The sequence below is a fragment of the Mauremys mutica genome, chromosome 18, assembly GCF_020497125.1.
Source record: "Mauremys mutica isolate MM-2020 ecotype Southern chromosome 18, ASM2049712v1, whole genome shotgun sequence".
Classification (NCBI taxonomy): Eukaryota; Metazoa; Chordata; order Testudines; family Geoemydidae; genus Mauremys; species Mauremys mutica.
In genome coordinates this window covers 6,879,606-6,896,695 of record NC_059089.1, presented here as the reverse complement: position 1 = coordinate 6,896,695, position 17,090 = coordinate 6,879,606, and the positions used below count along the sequence as shown (strand labels likewise).

Sequence of the window (17,090 nt, the reverse complement as noted above, 5' to 3'; positions counted from 1 at the left end):
GCCATGTCAGGGTTGGGTGCAGCCTCACCGCTAGTCTGTGTTCCGGGGTGCAGCTGCACTATGATCTCCCACCTCTATGAGCCAGTGGCCTGTGCGCCCCAAGGCCAGGCTGGAGCCTCCACATTTATTTGACAAATAAAATCTGCAGAATTTTAAAATATTGTGCGCAGAATTTGTATTTGTTTTGGCACAGAATGGCCTCAGGAGTAAATAATCAGGACTCCAGGTAGTGCTAAGAAGTGCTATAATTAGAACTACCCCTAGGGGGCACTCAAGGCACCAATGCCCACCCAGGGAAGGACAGCCCAATTTCAATCTCCGCCTTAGGCCACAATGCAAGTCACGCCAGGTTCCCCTCCTCAGGAGCAGTGAAAGGCACTGACAGAGCAATGGGTGCTTGGTACCCGTGGCAGCGCTGCCAGGCTCTCACGCTGCACCTCCCTTGTCTGTTTAATAAGGAGGCTGCGTGAATGTAGAGCCCTCAGCTAGGAAGGCTGAAGACAGCTTTAAATTGTTACCCCTCGGTGCAACGCTGTCCTGGGCCCGTCCGCAGGTAAGGAGCACTGCAGGCTCTGTGGACAGGCACTTTGCTATGGGAGACAAGGGGAGCTTTTCCACAGGCTCTAATGGGAGCTAGATAAAGCCCCAAATAATCATCTGCTGAAAGTGAAAAAGCGTGTGCCTATGTGTGCAGCACACGTGTGCCTATGTGTGCAGCACACGTGTGCGAGCGTGTCCCGGGCATCCGCGTAAATCAGCTTTACTACATCTAGATCCAACAGGTGTGTCCTGGCCACCAGGATTTCAGGTGCCAAACATAAGAATTGAGGTCCCCACAGCTGAGCCATAGTGCAGCACGTGAAGCAAAGCCACAGTGGGACATTTTGGGGAAGGGGCATTTTATACGCATGCAACTTCTCAGCCCCTTGGCACTATGCCCTGACCAAAAGCAGCACCAGTCAGGAAAAGGTCAGCGTCACCTGCTGCCTGGGGATGGTACGCTGCTCTATGCTGCACACGAGCCGTGGTGCTCGCAGAATGGGCAAGGTGAGTCAGGGGGGCCGTGAACATTTGATTACTCACCTCTCGAAGATCTCCTGCTCCGCGTGCTGGGGACAAGGAGAGAGACAATCACACAAGCTGAAATTCTCATAAGAACATAAGGACGGCCATTCTGGGTCCGACAAATGGTCCGTTTAGCCCAGTGTCCTGTCTTCTGACAGTGGCCAGTGCTAGGTGCTTCAGAGGGAATGAACAAAGCAGGCAGTCACTGAGTGACCCAGCCCCTGTTGTCCAGTCCCAGCTTCTGGCAGTCAGAGGCTATGGATATCCAGAGCATAGGGTTGCATCCCTGACTATCTTTGTCAATAGCCGTTGATGGACCTATTCTCCAAGAATTTAGTTAATATTTTTTTTAACCTGGTTATAGTTTTGGCCTTCACAACATCCCCTGGCAATGAGTTCCACAGGTTGACTGTGTGTTGTGTGAAGAAATGTTTCCTTGTGTTTGTTTTAAACCTGCTGCCTGTTCATTTCATTGGGTGACCCCTGGTTCTTGTGTTATGTGAAGAGCAAATAACACTTCCCTAGTCACTTTCTCCACACCAGTCACGATTTTATAGGCTCCATCAGATCCCTCCTTAGTCATCTCTTATCTAAGCTGAACAGCCCCCGTTTTTTTATTTTCTCCTCGTATTTTCTTGAGGCCATGGAATCATTTCTGTTTCAGCCTCACCAACCCCAAACACTCAGAAATCATGAGTTCAGCCTCCAAATCAGGAGATTAGCTTAGAAATCACATGATTCCTAAAAATAATCAAAAGTGTGATCCTTTTATTGCCTTCTGGTCTCTGAGCTTTTAAGGAGTATTGTGGTTCCATTTTAAAGCTTCCCTCTGCAACCATTAAAGCTAGAAACTAATGTATTTTTAATGAAACCTGAGATTGTGGCAATCAATAGTCTCAGAAGTCTCCTTTTCATTTTTGCTGCCCTTCTCTGTACCTTTTCCAATTCTGTCTTTTTTTAAGATGGGGCAACCAGAACCGCACGCAACGTTGAAGGTTTCTGTGTACCATGGATTTATATAGAGGCATTATTATATTTTCTGCCTTATTATCTATCCCTTTCCTAATGGTTCCTAATATTGTTAGCTTTTTTGACTGCCACTGCACATTGAGCAGATGTTTTCAAAGGCCTATCCACGATGACTCCAAGATCTTTCTTGAGTGGTAATAGCTAATTTAGACCCCATCATTTTGTATGTATAGTTGGGATTATGTTTTCCGATGTGCATTATTTTGCATTTATCAATGTTTTCTTGCCCAATCATCCCATTTTATGAGATCCCTGTGTAACTCTTCGCAGTCAGCTTTGGACTGAACTATCTTGAATAATTTTGTATCATCTGCAAACTTTGACACCTCACCGTTCCCTTTTTCCAGATCATTTAAGAATATATTGAACAGCACTGGTGCCAGTACAGATCCCGGGGGGACACCACTATTTACCACTTTCCATTGTGAAAACTGACCATTTATTCTTACCCTTTGTTCCCTATCTTTCAATCAATTAATGATCCATCAGAGAACCTTCCCTCTTATCCCATGACTGGTTACTTTGCTTTAGAGTTTTTGGTGATGGACCTTGTCAAAACTTTCTGAAAGTCCAAGTACACTATGCCCACTGGATCACCCGTATCCACATGCTTGTTGACAACCTCAGAGAATTCTAATCGATTAGTGAGGCATGATTTCCCTTTACAAAAGCTGTGTTGATTCTTTCCTAACATATCATGTTCATTGATATGTCTGAGAATTCTGTTTTCTATTAGTTTCAACCAATTTGCCTAGTACTGAAGCTAGGCTTACAGGGTCTCTTCTGGAGCCTATTTTTTTTTTAATTGGCATTACATTCCCTATCCTCCATTTGGCATGACGGCTGGTTTTAGCAGTAGGTCACGTACCACAATTAGTAGTTCTGTAATTCATATTTGAGTTCTCGCAGAACTCTTGCATGAGCACCATCAGATCCTGATGCCTTATTACTGTTTAATTTATCAATCTGTTCCAACACCTCCTCCATTGACACCTGAATCTGGGACAATTCCTCAGATTTGTCACCTAAAAAGAATGGCTCAGGTTTGGGAATCTCCCTCACATCCTCTGCAATGAAGACCAATGAAAATAATTTATTTAGCTTCTCCACAATGACCTTGTGTTCCTTGAGTGCTCCTTTAGCACCTCAATCGTCCAAAGGCCTCACTGACTATTTGGGTTTGTCTAGACTGGCACTTTGTCAGCAAAACTTTTGTCGTTCAGGTGTGTTAAAAAAAACACCCCCCCCAAACGACAAAAGTTTTACCAACGAAAAGCACCAGTCTGAACGGTGCTTTGTCGGCAGAAGCGCTCTCCTGCCAACGAAGCTGCTGACACTCGTGAGCAGTGGAAGATTTTTGTCCGCAGGAGAGCTCTCTCCTGCTGACAAACAACAGCTGCACCGCGTGGCTTTTAGCAGTATGGCTGTAGCAGAACAGCTGGGTCGCCAGAGCCTTTGACAGGCTCTACGTTTTTGTGTCTTTTGCTAGTTGCTCTTCGAATTCTTTTTTGGCTTCCTAATTATACTTCTACACTCGACTTGCCAGAGTTCATGCTTCTGTCTAGTTTTCTCCCAAGGATTTGACTTCCAATTTTTAAAATGTTGCCTTTTGGCCTCTAACCCCCTTTTACTCTGCTGTTTAACCATGGTAGCATTTTTTTGGTCTTATTGTTTTGTTTTTATCTGGGGAACATATTTATCTGAGCCTCTATTACAGTATTTTTAAGTAGTTCTGTGCAGCTTACTAGGCATTTCACTCTTGTGACTGTTCCTTTTCATTTCCATGTGACTCGCCTAATTTTTGTGTAGTTCCCCCTTCTTTGAAATTAAACTGTGTTGCGTTTTTTGGTATTTTCCCCTGCATGGATGTTAAATTTAATTACATGATGGTTATTACTGAATGGGTCAGCACCATTCACCTCTGGGACCAGGTCCTGCGCCCCACTCAGGACTAAATCAAGAATTGCCTCTTCCCTTGCGGGTTCCAGGACTCGCTGCTCCAAGAAGAAGTCATTGATGGTGTCTGGAAACTTTCTCTCTGCATCCCGTCCTGAGGTGACAGGTCCCCAGTCAATATGGGGATCGCTGAGATCTCCCATATTATTGTGTTTTCTATTTTTGTAGCCTGTCTAATCTCGTGGAGCATTTCACAATCACCATCACCATCACCATCCTGGTCAGGTGGTCGGTACTATACTCCTGCAGCTATGGACTCTCAGTATTCAAGCATGGAATTTGTGCATAGTGATTCTTTGGCACAGTTCGATTCATTTCGAGTTGTACTGTATTTGGCCCTGTGCTTTCCCCCAGAGTGTCAACGCCCGACCAGCGTGACTTACCCTGTCACTCCCGTATATTTTGTACCCTGGGGTGCCGTTGATTGTCATTGTTCTCACACAATAAACTCTCTCCCTGGGCACTTATGCAAAGGTCTCAGTGGGTTTGGATGTCTTCCCAAGTCCTCCATCCCCCTCACCGAGCCCGCCCCGGGCACAAACAGTGTCACAGCGAACAACGAACCCCTGAAAATGGCTAAAACGGCCTCCTGGGGATTAACCTGTGCTGCTGGCAATGCCCAAAGCAGGTGAATTGAATAAGTTCATGCAGCAGGAAAATCCGCCTGCCACCGGTAGCCAAGGATCCTCTCCCCCACGTCCCTGATGGCTCCGTCTCCTGCTGCTTTTCCTACCAGCTGCTCTATGGCCTGTTATCTAATGTGCCTCCCACAATGGCGTCCGAGACCCCTCAGTGCAGACCCCTTGCAGTCAGGTACCTGCAGCAGGAGTCCTCCAGCTCCCCAGCCCCACATCCACCCCAGAAGGCTTCGTTGCAGCACTTCAGTGGTTTCCCCTCTCTCCTGCTGGTCTGGGCTGTGGGAAGCACAACTGTCCTTCCTGGGCCTCGGGGGAGAGCAGCCCCATCCGCCGCAGGAGCAGGGAGCTGCTCCACTGCCCATCTCCCTCTTCCCGGCTCAGGCTGGGCTGGGGCACATCCTCCAGTGCCTCTTGGGCTGCATTTCCCACAGGCCATCAGGGCTCTGCACGCTCAGAGTGTGGGCAGGGCACAGGGAGCTGCGGTGCTGCGTGCAGGAGCCACGGGCTGGCACCGCTGCTCTCAAAAGCAGAGCTGGCTTGTCTGGTGTGAGGCAAACACGCGGGAGACCTCGGTCAGGGGTGAGGGCAACTCTGGAGCCAAACTCCTCAGTGCTCCGGGGTCTCCCGCTGCACCCAGGAGCCTGTTCCTGCTGCATCGTTCCCTCAGCACCTCGGTGTGGGACCCCGCCACTTGCACTTGTCAGTGGCGTTCCCTCCCCCACGTCCACACGGAAAGGACATCCTGTGCTCGCTCAGAGGCAGCCGAGCAGTAGTGATAAGAGGAGAGTCTGACATCATTAACAGAAATCTATTTCTGTGGGGCAGATGGAGCGGCCCAGCCATTTCCACAGGCCGGCAGCTCCAGAACACGCAGTGCCTTCTGCACAACCACCATCTATCGATTTGTTTGAACCAAGAGAACGACTTTATAACATACCGGCAGCTGCCCAGCAGTGACGCCTCAGTGCGTTTAGCCCCACAGGAAGCGCAGCTCTCTAGCACAGTCACTGCAGCCCCCATCAGCTGTCTGACTCATGGCATTTCAGATGCTGACTGCCCCCCCAGTCTGTCCCAGGCCCCCAGCTCCTCGGGGAAAGGCCTGAGACCTGGGGGTGATGACAGCGCCGGAGAGTTGTTGTTTCCAAAGCAGACATCATTCTGTTATCAGCCAAACCTCGCATGTGTATCAGCTTTCTCATTATGGAGCCTGCATTAATTGGCCAAAGTCAATTCAGGAAGATTTCTTTGCACAGTGTGTGATCAATTGGTGGCATTTTCCATTGTGGGGTTAGAGAATCCTATCCCAGGGCCGGACAATTCTAGGCTCAATCATATTTGTAGTTATACGTAAGGTCAGTGTGTTCGTCTCTCCTGCTTCAGGCCATAGTCTGAGCACCACAGAGCCAGGAGGGGAAAGACAAACACGCAGCACTCATGAGTGGAGCACTGCCAGACCCTTCCTCGCACACATCCAGTAGGGTGACCAGACAGCAAGTGTGAAAAATCAGGACGGGGGTTGGGAGGGTAATAGGCTTCTATACAAAAAAAGCCTCAAATATCGGGACTGTCTCTATAAAAACGGGACATCTTGTCACACTAACATCAAGTGTCAGCTCCTGCCAGAGACCAACCTCTGACCCAGTGTGGAAACATTTACAAGCCTCACACCGCCCCCAGGGCCGGCTCTGGGATTTTTGCTGCCCCAAGCAAAAAAAATTTTGGCCACCCCCCCATCCTGTCGGTTTAGAGCGTCTTCATTAAAGCGCTACAGCGGTGCAGTTGCACCAGCACAGCGTTTTAAGTGTAGACCTGCCCGGAGCTGTTTAAAATCAACAAAGAACTAGAAAAACCCATGAAAAACCATGTGCCGGCCTTCTCCCTCTCTGACTCCCGAGCCCAGTCCTCAGCTGTTGAGGCCCTGCCCGGGCCCCTGTGGCCCCACTGCTTGCAAGGGAGAATAGGCGAGAGGGAAGCAATGCAGCAGCGAGTGCTGCTCTAGCCGACCATCCAAAGGATGGTGCATCCCCGAGCTTGGACGACAATTCTGATATTCTCCCATCACCCGCAGGAAGGGGAAGACCAGTGGGAGCATTTCAGAAGCTCCCTCACCTGTTCCTAGCTCTTACGGGGCAGCCACATTTCTCTGGTGATTCCAGCCAGGTGACTCCCTGGGTAGCCACAGCTGCGTCCCAGGAATGCAAACCCGAGTCTCTCTTGAACTCTGGCCTCCTTGTTGTCAGTGCAACAAGCTGCCGAACTGCTGCGCTCAAGAGTCATCAGCTACAGCGAGAGAAGCCTGGCTGCAGGCTAGCCCGATTCCTCAGTACAGGACTGTGGTACTTACCACCAGGCCGTGGTCATCCAGGTTGGTGATCATATCCACTAGGTAGGTGCGGAGGGCAGCCAGTTTCTGCAGGGATTCAGTCCAGTGAGCTCGCTGGGTCAGGATGCTCTGGTGAGTCCTCTCCTCCTCCGTGTGCACCTTCTCCAGCAGTCGCTGCTCTTCGTTCTCACACACATTTCTCACAAAGATCAATCTCTGGATCACCACTTCCCGGGCCCAGCTGGCCGCATTCTGCCACAGCAAGGACAGGGAGAAGTATCAGGCGCCCCTGCTTCAGCTCAGCAAGCACTACATGCAGTACCACTGGCATGCTGGAAAGTTACCACCGGAACTGGCTTTCAGTGCACTCTAATGCTCAGTCAATCCACCTGAAATCACTGGGATTAAAGTGGTGCAAACCAGTGTGAGATCGGAACCAGGCCGCTCTACCTACCGGCTATGGTGTTTCTAAGGCACTAGCTGGTATCGTCATGGCTACTAAGTGCCAACTTGACACCCAGCAAGGCCCAAAATTTCAGCTTCATACAAAAAACAAGTTTTACACCAGGGAAACGATCTCGTGCTGACGAGCTAAAGGGCCAGCCTACAACCCCTGGTGCAGGATAGCAGCTCCGGCTCCCTGCAGCAGTCCCACTGGACTCAACTCACATTAAGAAGGGTTTGCAGGATTAGGCCTGACAGCTGCTGTTCCCCGCCCTCCACACACACTCCTATTCACTCAGCAGCGGGTCTGCTCGCACTGAAGCATGTCTGTGCAGCCTTTGCAGCCCAGCCATTGCAGGAGGGCAGGAGAGGCTGGAAGTGAACTGACTAGAAACAAAACTGAAACTGACTAGCCTTTTATTGAAGCACAGGCACCAGCAGGGAACCGGGAGAAGTTAGGGTCATTGAAGTGTTCAGAGCCATTATTGCTAACACAGGCCTGGTCTACATTAGAAAATTAGGTCGGCATAACTACATTGCTCGGAGAACTGGAAAATCCACACCCCCAAGTGGCGTAGTTAAGCCGACCTAAGTCCCTGGGTAGACAGTGCTAGGTCGATGGAAGAATTCTTGGGGAGGTGGATAACTCAGGCTGATGGGTAATAACGTCTACGCTGCAGCATTACAAGCATAGACATACCCACAGAGTATTTACACCAAAATAGCTGGCCGGATTCTCAGTTATACTACGGCCACTTTCCCCTGCTCTCGCAGTGTAAATGGGCTTTAAAATCAGTGTAGGATGAAAGAGATGCTGCCAGAGAGGTGTAACGTGGCCTCAGCGAAAGGGAGAAATAGGCCTAGTATTGTTATCCTCACACAGTCGCTTTAAAGGAAAGCACTGCCCGAGGGAGGCACGGGAAGCAGCATCAGCTGAACTGAGAGATGAGCAAATACAAGGGCAAACTTCAGGGTTTGATTCCCAAGCACACCCCCAGAACCCAGGCCAAGGTCATCTACAGGAGGATGGGGCAGCAGAGAGGGTGTTGGAAGCAGTGCAATGTGTACAGTGCATACGCTCAGCTGGCTGCCTCACGGAGCAGAGTCGGGGTTTATACCGCAGGAGACCAAGCAAAACTGTCTGTCCGTTATGGGGGATGGTCAGGTAGGGAGAAGGGCCTAAATAAAATCAGTAACCAAAGAGTAAAGCCATCTCGGCAGCCAGCACTAATATTGCTGAGTGGGGTTTTGTTTGCCTGTGAGATGCAGGCTGCACTAGCAAGCTCAGGTCCACATTACGGTGCCATGGAAAGAAAAGAGAATTACCAGAGCACTTTGGTTCTTCCCTGGCAGCACCTCAGCCATGTATTTGGTGATCGCAGCACTCTGCAGCTGGAGCTTCTCACACTGATCCACAATTTTATTCTGAAATACAGAATCAGAGCTCTGCATTCACAGCCTCTCTCGGAGCATCCTCTGCTATCGGGCACCATGAGCGCTCAGCTTTCAGAAGTGCTGTACTCATATAGCGTCCTTCACTACAGCACGGGCTGCATGTGGTCCCCGGGAGCTCTCAGCCCCATTGCAATCAGCTGCAAGCACACCCCAGCTTTACACAAAGAAACGAACCCCAGATTTGTAACAAAACCCAATGCTTGCCTGAAAAAGTCACAAATGGGCTAAAATACCCCTAAAAGTTAGTGGGTTTTAATCATATGACAATCCACCTTGGTAAGACCTGTCCTGGACTCCCGATTGCCAGCGATAGGATCTGTGCGAGAGGAAGAGGTGGAAGGACGGGAGAAACGATTACATGCAGATCACCTAGGCCAGATTCTCTGTCATGTTTTTGTTCCTTTACATCACTCTGGCATTGTGAGGAGACAGAACCTCAGTGGAAATGGCCTCTGGGATGATCCCTGGCATAATGGCTTTCTCCACACAGCAGAGTTGCCAGAGTAGCTTTAGCCACCTCCCTAGCCACTGGCATAGCATGTGCACAAGGGGAGGGTGCAGGCATGGCCAGATCAAAATAGCTCCTGCTATTCTCAACTGGGATGACTTTGGAGGGCTGTTGCAGCCAAACATAAATTGGAGCAGTCCTGGGGCTGCTCTAATTTATGCCATGAATGGGCAGCCCAATCATAGAATGCTGGGGGGGAAGGGACCTCAGGAGGTCATCCAGTCCAACCCCCTGCTCAAAGCAAGACCAATCCCCAGACAGAGTGTTGCCCCAGATCCCTAAATAGCCCCCACAAGGATTGAGCTCACAACCCTGGGTTTAGCAGACCAATGCTCAAACCACTGAGCTATTCCTCCCCCTCCCCAAGCCATGGAGCATAAAACAGCCTATGCCCCCTCCTGCAACAAGCACAGTTTTGCCAGAACAGACTCTGAGCCATAGTTTTGCCTTTGAAATCTGCCATTTCCCTTGGCAATAGGACAATTCCCATGGGATTGCTGGGAACCAAACCTGTCACTGGGGTTTACATGTAAAAACGAAAGTCAACAGACAGGAACAAGGAGGCGTTTACACTTTATTTATGTTATTTTGATCTAGCCTGAAATTCCCAGGGTACCGCAGAGAGGGCCCAGGCCCAGATCCCCGCGCACCTCGGGAGTCTCCCGCCCATGGGCGATATGACCAGGCCGGCCGGGGGAGCTCACACGCTCTCCGCTTCCCATTGCTCACTCCTGAAGATGTGTGAGCGGGCACCTAGGTCACGCGGTATCGTTTCTGCGCTCTGATTGGATGGCTGAAACTTTTTTAAAGAGGCGCTGGGGGTGCCGGGCACTTTCCAGGCTCAGTGTTCAGGGGAGGGGCACCGGGCGCTGTCAGGCTTCGCGGTTACACCCGAATGGGGGAAGGAAACCCGGCCCCGCCCCGTGTGTGCGCCCAGCGAGTGAGGCCGGGCCACGGGCGCGGCTGGCTCGGCTCAGGCGGCGCTTGGGTGGGCGCGGTCCCTGCCCCGGGGTGCGCCCCCTCGGCCGGGCGCTCGCAGGGACCCAGGCTGCGCCCAGCCCAGCGCCCAAGGGGGACCCGGCGGCCTGTCTCCCAGCACGTGTCTGCGCAGCGCCTGGCACAGCCCGGCCCTGCGCGCACCTGGGGCTCTGCGCTCCCGTCACACGCGGCCGGAGCCCCGAGGGACGTCACCCCCCAGGGCTGGGAAGCGGCCCCACGGCAGCCCCCTGCGCTCAGGGGCAGCGCCGGCTCCACCGCCGGGCTCTCCCGCCAACCGTCCGGCCCGAGTCCTTCCCACGTCCGGGGAGCCGCCCGGCGCGGCGGGCAGCCTGCGGGGAGCGCCCGGAGCGGATCCAGGCCAGCGGCCGCCCCGGCCCCGGCCCAGCCCCGCTTACCCGCAGGTCCGCAGCCTTCGCCTCCAGCGCCGTCACGCGGTGGCCGCGGCAGCCGCCCAGCCTGGCGCACTGGGCGCAGACCGGCCGGCGGTGAGCGGCGCAGAACCAGCCCAGCTCCAGCCCGTGCTCCGGGCAGCTCTCCCCGCCCAGCCCCGCCGCGGGCTCGGGCTCCGGCTCCGGCTCCGCCCGCCCGGCTGCCCCCGCCTGGCTCCGGCTCCCCGGCTCCGCGCCCACGGGCGGCGGCAGCCGCGTCCCCTCCTGCGCCATGGGCCCCGCTCGCGGCAGGACGGAGCCGGAGCCGCTCCCGGGCGGACACGGGAGCTGCTGGGAGCGGGCGGCACCTGTCTCAGGTGCCGGGAACTGAGCGGCGGGCGGGGCTGGAGGGGAAGGTGACGGCAAAGGTGGAGCGAACCCGCCCTGCGCGCACACCCGAGTGCTGCACACAGCGCTGCTCGCGGGCTCACACTCACACAGCCCTGCTCGCTCGCTCACTCTCACTCACCCCCCCCCCAGCCCTGCTCGCGGGCTCACACACACACACACAGCCCTGCTCGCTCGCTCACACTCTCACTCACCCCCCCAGCCCTGCTCGCTCTCTCTCACACACACTCCTGCTCGCTCACACCCACCCACCCACAGCCCTGCTCGCTCGCGCACGCTCGCTCGCGCACACTCTCTCACACACACAGACTCCTGCTCACTCACACTCACACACAGCCCTGTTCTTTCTCACAGCCCTGCTCGCTCTCTCTCTCTGTCACACACCCCTGCTCACTCTCTCTCACACACAGCCCTACTGCACATATAGAGCACTGCACACACTACACACATACACATGCACACCAACTACTGCACAAACACAACCCTTCACACACATTCCAACTGCTGCACACTCACAGACCTGCACATGCACACTGCTGCACACACAGACACTGACTGCTGCACATACTGAGCCCTGCACCCCCCTGAGTGCTGCATGTGTGTGCACACACGCAGTCTTGCACAGACACATGCCCTGACTGCTGCACACACAGTGCCCTGCACACACAGAGTCCTGCACACACAGACACACACACACAGACACAACTGTTGCAGGCACACATACTGACTGCTGTACACACACAGCCCTGCACCCAGGCATAGAGACACTGACTGCTGCACACACACGGAGCCACACACAGACACTGACTGCTGTACACACACAGAGCCATGCACATAGGCACAGAAACACTGACTGCTGAGCACGCACACAGAGACAGACTGCTGTACATGTGCTTGCGCACCCCAACTGCTGCACACACAGAGACTGCTGCACAGATGCAGACACGCACACCCTGACTTCTGCACACAGAGAGAGCTCTACACACACACACACACACCGCCCTGCACATACACCCTGACTGCTGCGCACACACACCAGAGCCCTGCGTGCACATGCACACGCGTGCGCACACCCCCAACTGCAGCACACAAGCCCTGCACATACACAGTCCCTGCGCATGCATGCGCGCACACATACCAACTGCTGCAGGCACACACAGAGACACTGACTGCTGCACATGTGCACACACACAGTGCCCTGTGTGCACACACACACACTGACTGCTGCACATGCAGACACACAACAGTGCCCTGCACACACACACACACACACAGACTCTGCTGTACATGTGCGCACACACCATCCTGCACATGCAAACACACACAGTCCTGTGCACTTTGGGCACACTGACTCCTGCACACACATACACGGTCCTGCATATGCAAACACATGCACTGCCCTGTGCATAGAATCACAGAGCTGGAAGGGACCTGGAGAGATCTAGGCCAGTCCCCTGCACTCAAGGCAGGACTAAGTATTATCTAGATCATCCCTGACAGGCGTTTGTCCAACCTGCTCTTAAAAATCCCCAATGATGGAGATTCCACAACCTCCCTAGGCAATTTATTCCAGTGCTTTACCACCCGACAGTTCGGAAGTTTTTCCTAATGTCCAACCTAAACCGCCCTTGCTGCAATTTAAGCCCATTGCTTCTTGTCCTGTCCTCCCTCCTCCTTGTAACAACCTTTTATGTACTTGAAAACTGTTATGTCCCCACTCGGTCTTCTCTGCTCCAAACTAAACTTCAATCTTCCCTCACAGGTCATGTTTTCTAGACCTTCGATCATTTTTGTTGCTCTTCTCTGGACTTTCTCCAATTTATCCACATCCTTCCTGAAATGTGGCGCCCAGAACTGGACACAATACTCCAGCTGAGGCCTAATCAGCGCGGAGTAGAGCAGAAGAATTACTTCTCGTGTCTTGCTTACAACACTCCTGCTAATACATCCCAGAATGATGTTTGCTTTTTTTGCAATAGCGTTGCACTGTTGACTCATATTTAGCTTGTGATACACTATGACCCCAGATCCCTTTCCACAGTGCTCCTCCCTAGGCAGTCATTGCCCATTTTGTATGTGTGCAGCTGATTGTTCCTTCCTAAGTGGAGCACTTCGCATTTGTCCTTATTGAATTTCATACTATTTACTTCAGTCCATTTCTCCAGTTTGTTCAGATCATTTTGAATGTTAATCCTATCCTCCAAAGCACTTGCACCCCCTCCCAGCTTGGTATCGTCTGCAGACTTTATCAGTGTTCTCTCTATGCCATTATCTAAATCATTGATGAAGATATTGAACAGAACCAGACCCAGAACCAATCCCTGCGGGACCCCACTCATTGTGCCCTTGCAGCTTGACTGTGAATCACTGATAACTACTCTCTGGGAACGATTTTCCAACCAGTTATTCACCCACTTTATAGTAGCTCCATCTAGGTCATATTTCCCTAGTTTTCTTATGAGAAGGTCATGCGAGACAGTATCAAAAGCTTTACTAAAGTCAAGATATACCACACCTACTGCTTCCTCCCATCCACAAGGCTTGTTACCCTGTCAAAGAAAGCTATCAAGTTGGTCTGACATGATTTATTCTTGACAAATCCATGCTGACTGTAATTTATCACCTTATTATCTTCTAGGTGTTTGCAAACTGATTGCTTAATTATTTGCTCCATTATCTTTCCGGGTACAGAAGTTAAGCTGACTGGTCTGTAATTTCCCGGGTTGTCCTTATTTCCCTTTTTAGAGATGGCCACTAGATTTTCCCCTTTCCAGCCTTCTGGAATGTCTCCCGCCTTCCATGACATTTAAAAGATAATTGCTAATGGCTCAGATATCTCCTTAGTCAGCTCCTTGGGTATTCTAGGATGCATTTCATCAGGCCCTGGTGCTTTGAAGATGTCTATCTAGCATGCACACACACATTAACACAAGCATAATGCCCTGCACTCCTACATCCCATGCCCTGTGTGTGTGCACACACACTCCCTCGCTGCTGCAGTTTCACTGGCAGCTATCTCTGAATTTCAGAGATTTCCCCCTCCATTAATCTTTACACACACCCTTTGCCAGAAACTATCCCTGGGCAATGGCACTCCCCCAGGACTGGGGTCTCGGAGCAGCTTCCCCTCTCCTCTGGCCTGTCTCTGAGAGCTCTCCCCCCCCCCCGTAAATGTGCTGGTGGCGGGGGGGTGGGGGGTGAGAGAGGGAGACACAGCAGACTGGCATTTGCCTGTGTGTGAACGCACATTGCACTGCTGTGACTGAGTGCACAAGGCGCAGGGCAGTGGCAAGTCAGGCCCCGGGTGTGGGTGTGAAGGTGAGTCTGTGCGGGTCTGTGGGGCGAGCAGATAAAAGGCACATTTGCATGGAAAGCTGGTTATTGGGTATCAAACGTACAAGCCTTGTCAGTGCTGCTGGGGTGGGGGCTTCCTGGCCAGGTTGGGGGGGGCGGTTTGCCCGGTGCTGGGATCACAGTGCTCCCTGGGGAGTCACCTTTGCCTCTTGGTGGGGGGGTGTTGGGGCAGGGAACACATTTTCCCCTGAGTGCATGTACAGCAGGGACTGTCCATGGCAGTGGGAAGGGGGTGCCAGTGTCTAAAGCAGTGCGCAAGGCTCGGCAGAGGTTGGTTGGGACCAGAGAGCTGTGATTGCAGGGGGCCACACTTGGATGCACCTTAGTCCTTCTCTTCTCTTGGGATCAGTGCAAATTGGCCCCCTCGCCTCACCTCTAGAACTGGTGCCTCAGCCAGGGCAGCCCTTCCTCATGACAGGCCGGCGTGTGCTCACAATAGCGATGAGTCCAGTGGTGACGGCACCATGCTGGGCTGTGGGAGACCCTTTCTAATCCCTGCTCTGCCTGATTTGAACCTGGGTCTCATCTCCCAGCTGAGTGCCTCAAGCACTGGGCTACAGAGCCATCCTCCTGTGCTCATAGGCGGCAGGTTTATATAATTTTTGGTGGGGCCCAAAATGGTGGGGCCCCCCCGCTCCCGCCCTGTAAGCCGATATAAAATGAAGCTACAACACGTCAGCGCCACAAGATTACAAGGGTCAATTAAAAGTGGAAAGTCAGAAGCAGCACTTGCCTACTTCAATATACAGTATTATATTTTGTTGCACCTGTTGTGATGAAGTGGGAATGTTCTTAATATTTTCTCTGAATACTGTGTGGGTGCCTCAGTTTCCCCTGCAAGATGCCAACTGAAGGTGTTGGGGACAAAGAGATCAGGTGGCCTCCTTGTCCGGAAAAGACACAGAGGCCAGAGGAGGGAGTGTCAGTTTGGAGCTGCTGGGGAAATGGGGATTGACCCAGAACTTGGTTGTGGGCTCCCCACCCCCCAAGATGGACCTGACAGAGGGGTCCTGTTTTCTGTACCAACAAGCTCTGTTTAAACTGTGTTCCCGTCATCTAATAAACCTTCTGTTTTACTGTCTGGCTGAGAGTCACATCTGACTGCGGAGTTGGGGTGCAGGGACCTCTGGTTGCCCCAAGACCCGCCTGGGCAGACTCGCTGTGGAAAGTGCATGATGTGGAAGGGCTGAATGCTCCGAGGTCAGACCCAGGCAGGTGTAAGCTTCTTGCCCTGGAGACAGTCTGCTCCAAGAGAGGAAGGTTGGGGGTGGGGAGGTGATACCTTATTTTAAATCAACCGGGGGCTCCCAGCTGAAGAGGTGGCTGGGAGCCCTCAGGGTCAAATTAAAGGGCTCGGGGCTCCGGCGGCTGGGGGAACCCGGCAGTGTCAGCTCTAGGTTTTTTGCTGCCCCAAGCAAAAAAAATGTGTTTGCCCCCCGTCCCAGCTCTAGGCTCCCCCCTGTACCCCCCTGCTGCCCCCATCCTGGGCTCTCCCCCCACTGACCCACACCCCCTGCCGTCTCAGCGCTGGGCTTCCCCCTTTCCTCCTCACCAGTGCCCCAGCCCTGGGCTCCCCCACACCAGTGCCTCCCCCCCCACACCTCCTGCCTCCCCAGCCCTGGGTCACTGGTAACGCTCCCAGGGTGGGTCATTCAGCAGGAATTTTGGATGTGCACAAAACACAGACAGGATTGGTTCCCATATGGTTACAGAGCTGCAGTAAAGTGGAACAATTTTCAGTTTGTGTGATTGGAAGATATCTGGATGCATATTATAAGACTGTCCTCCATAAATGAGGAAAAAGTTGAGGTGCCTTTATTATTCTTTTGTTCCACTCTTTCTTTCTATGGGGAATTTGCCAATGCAATATCACTGTCTTCCTTTTAAACAAACAAAAAGGCAATGACTGTTGAAAATAGCAATTCCAGTGCTAATAAGCATTTCTTGCTCAATTTTATCCTGCTTTTTTCTACAGCAAGTTACAGTGGATCAGTATATTTGATTTGGGAGAAATGAAGTAACAGCTGCCCAAATTGAGCTTGAGCACTCCTGAATTTTGAGGTGTTCAAATCTGGAAGGCAGGTGCTGGGGTGGGGGTGGGGCTGTGGGCTCTGTGGGGGAGCACGGCAGGATGTATGCAGCAATATGTCTGGAGCTGCATGGAGCCAGACACGCTGGTCTGAGTGGCACGGTAAGGGGGCTGGGGGTTGGAGAAGGGGTAGGGAGTTCCAGGGGGCAGTCAAGGGACAGGTAGCAGGGGTGGTTGGATGGGGCAGAGGTTCAGGGGGGCAGTCAGGGGACAGGCAGCAGTTGGATAGGCATGGGAGTCCCAGGGGTTTATCAGGGGACAGGTAGGGGGTGGGGTCCTGGGGGAAAGCTGGGGGGGGTCTCAGGAGGGGGCAGTTTGGGACAAGGAGAAGGGAGGCTTAGATAGGGGATGGGGTCCCAAGGTGCAGTTGGAGCAGGGCTCTTGGGAGGGAACAATCGGGGGACAAGGAGCAGCAGCATTTAGATAGGGGGTGGGGTCCTGGGGGGCAGTTAGG

General features: G+C 52.6%; 1 protein-coding gene across 1 annotated transcript in view; it reads right to left on the bottom strand.

The window, feature by feature from the left end:
- The window catches only part of BSPRY (B-box and SPRY domain containing), a 30,880-nt gene extending 19,801 nt beyond the window's left edge, over positions 1–11,079 (bottom strand). Inside the window, exons 1-4 of the mRNA XM_044992150.1 lie at positions 10,813–11,079; positions 8,782–8,880; positions 7,033–7,263; positions 1,084–1,109 (exon numbers count right to left, since the gene is read on the bottom strand). Of these exons, the coding sequence (XP_044848085.1) occupies positions 1,084–1,109; positions 7,033–7,263; positions 8,782–8,880; positions 10,813–11,079 (623 nt within the window). The remainder of the gene's footprint in view (positions 1–1,083; positions 1,110–7,032; positions 7,264–8,781; positions 8,881–10,812) is intronic.
- Between the last annotated feature and the right edge of the window lie 6,011 nt (positions 11,080–17,090).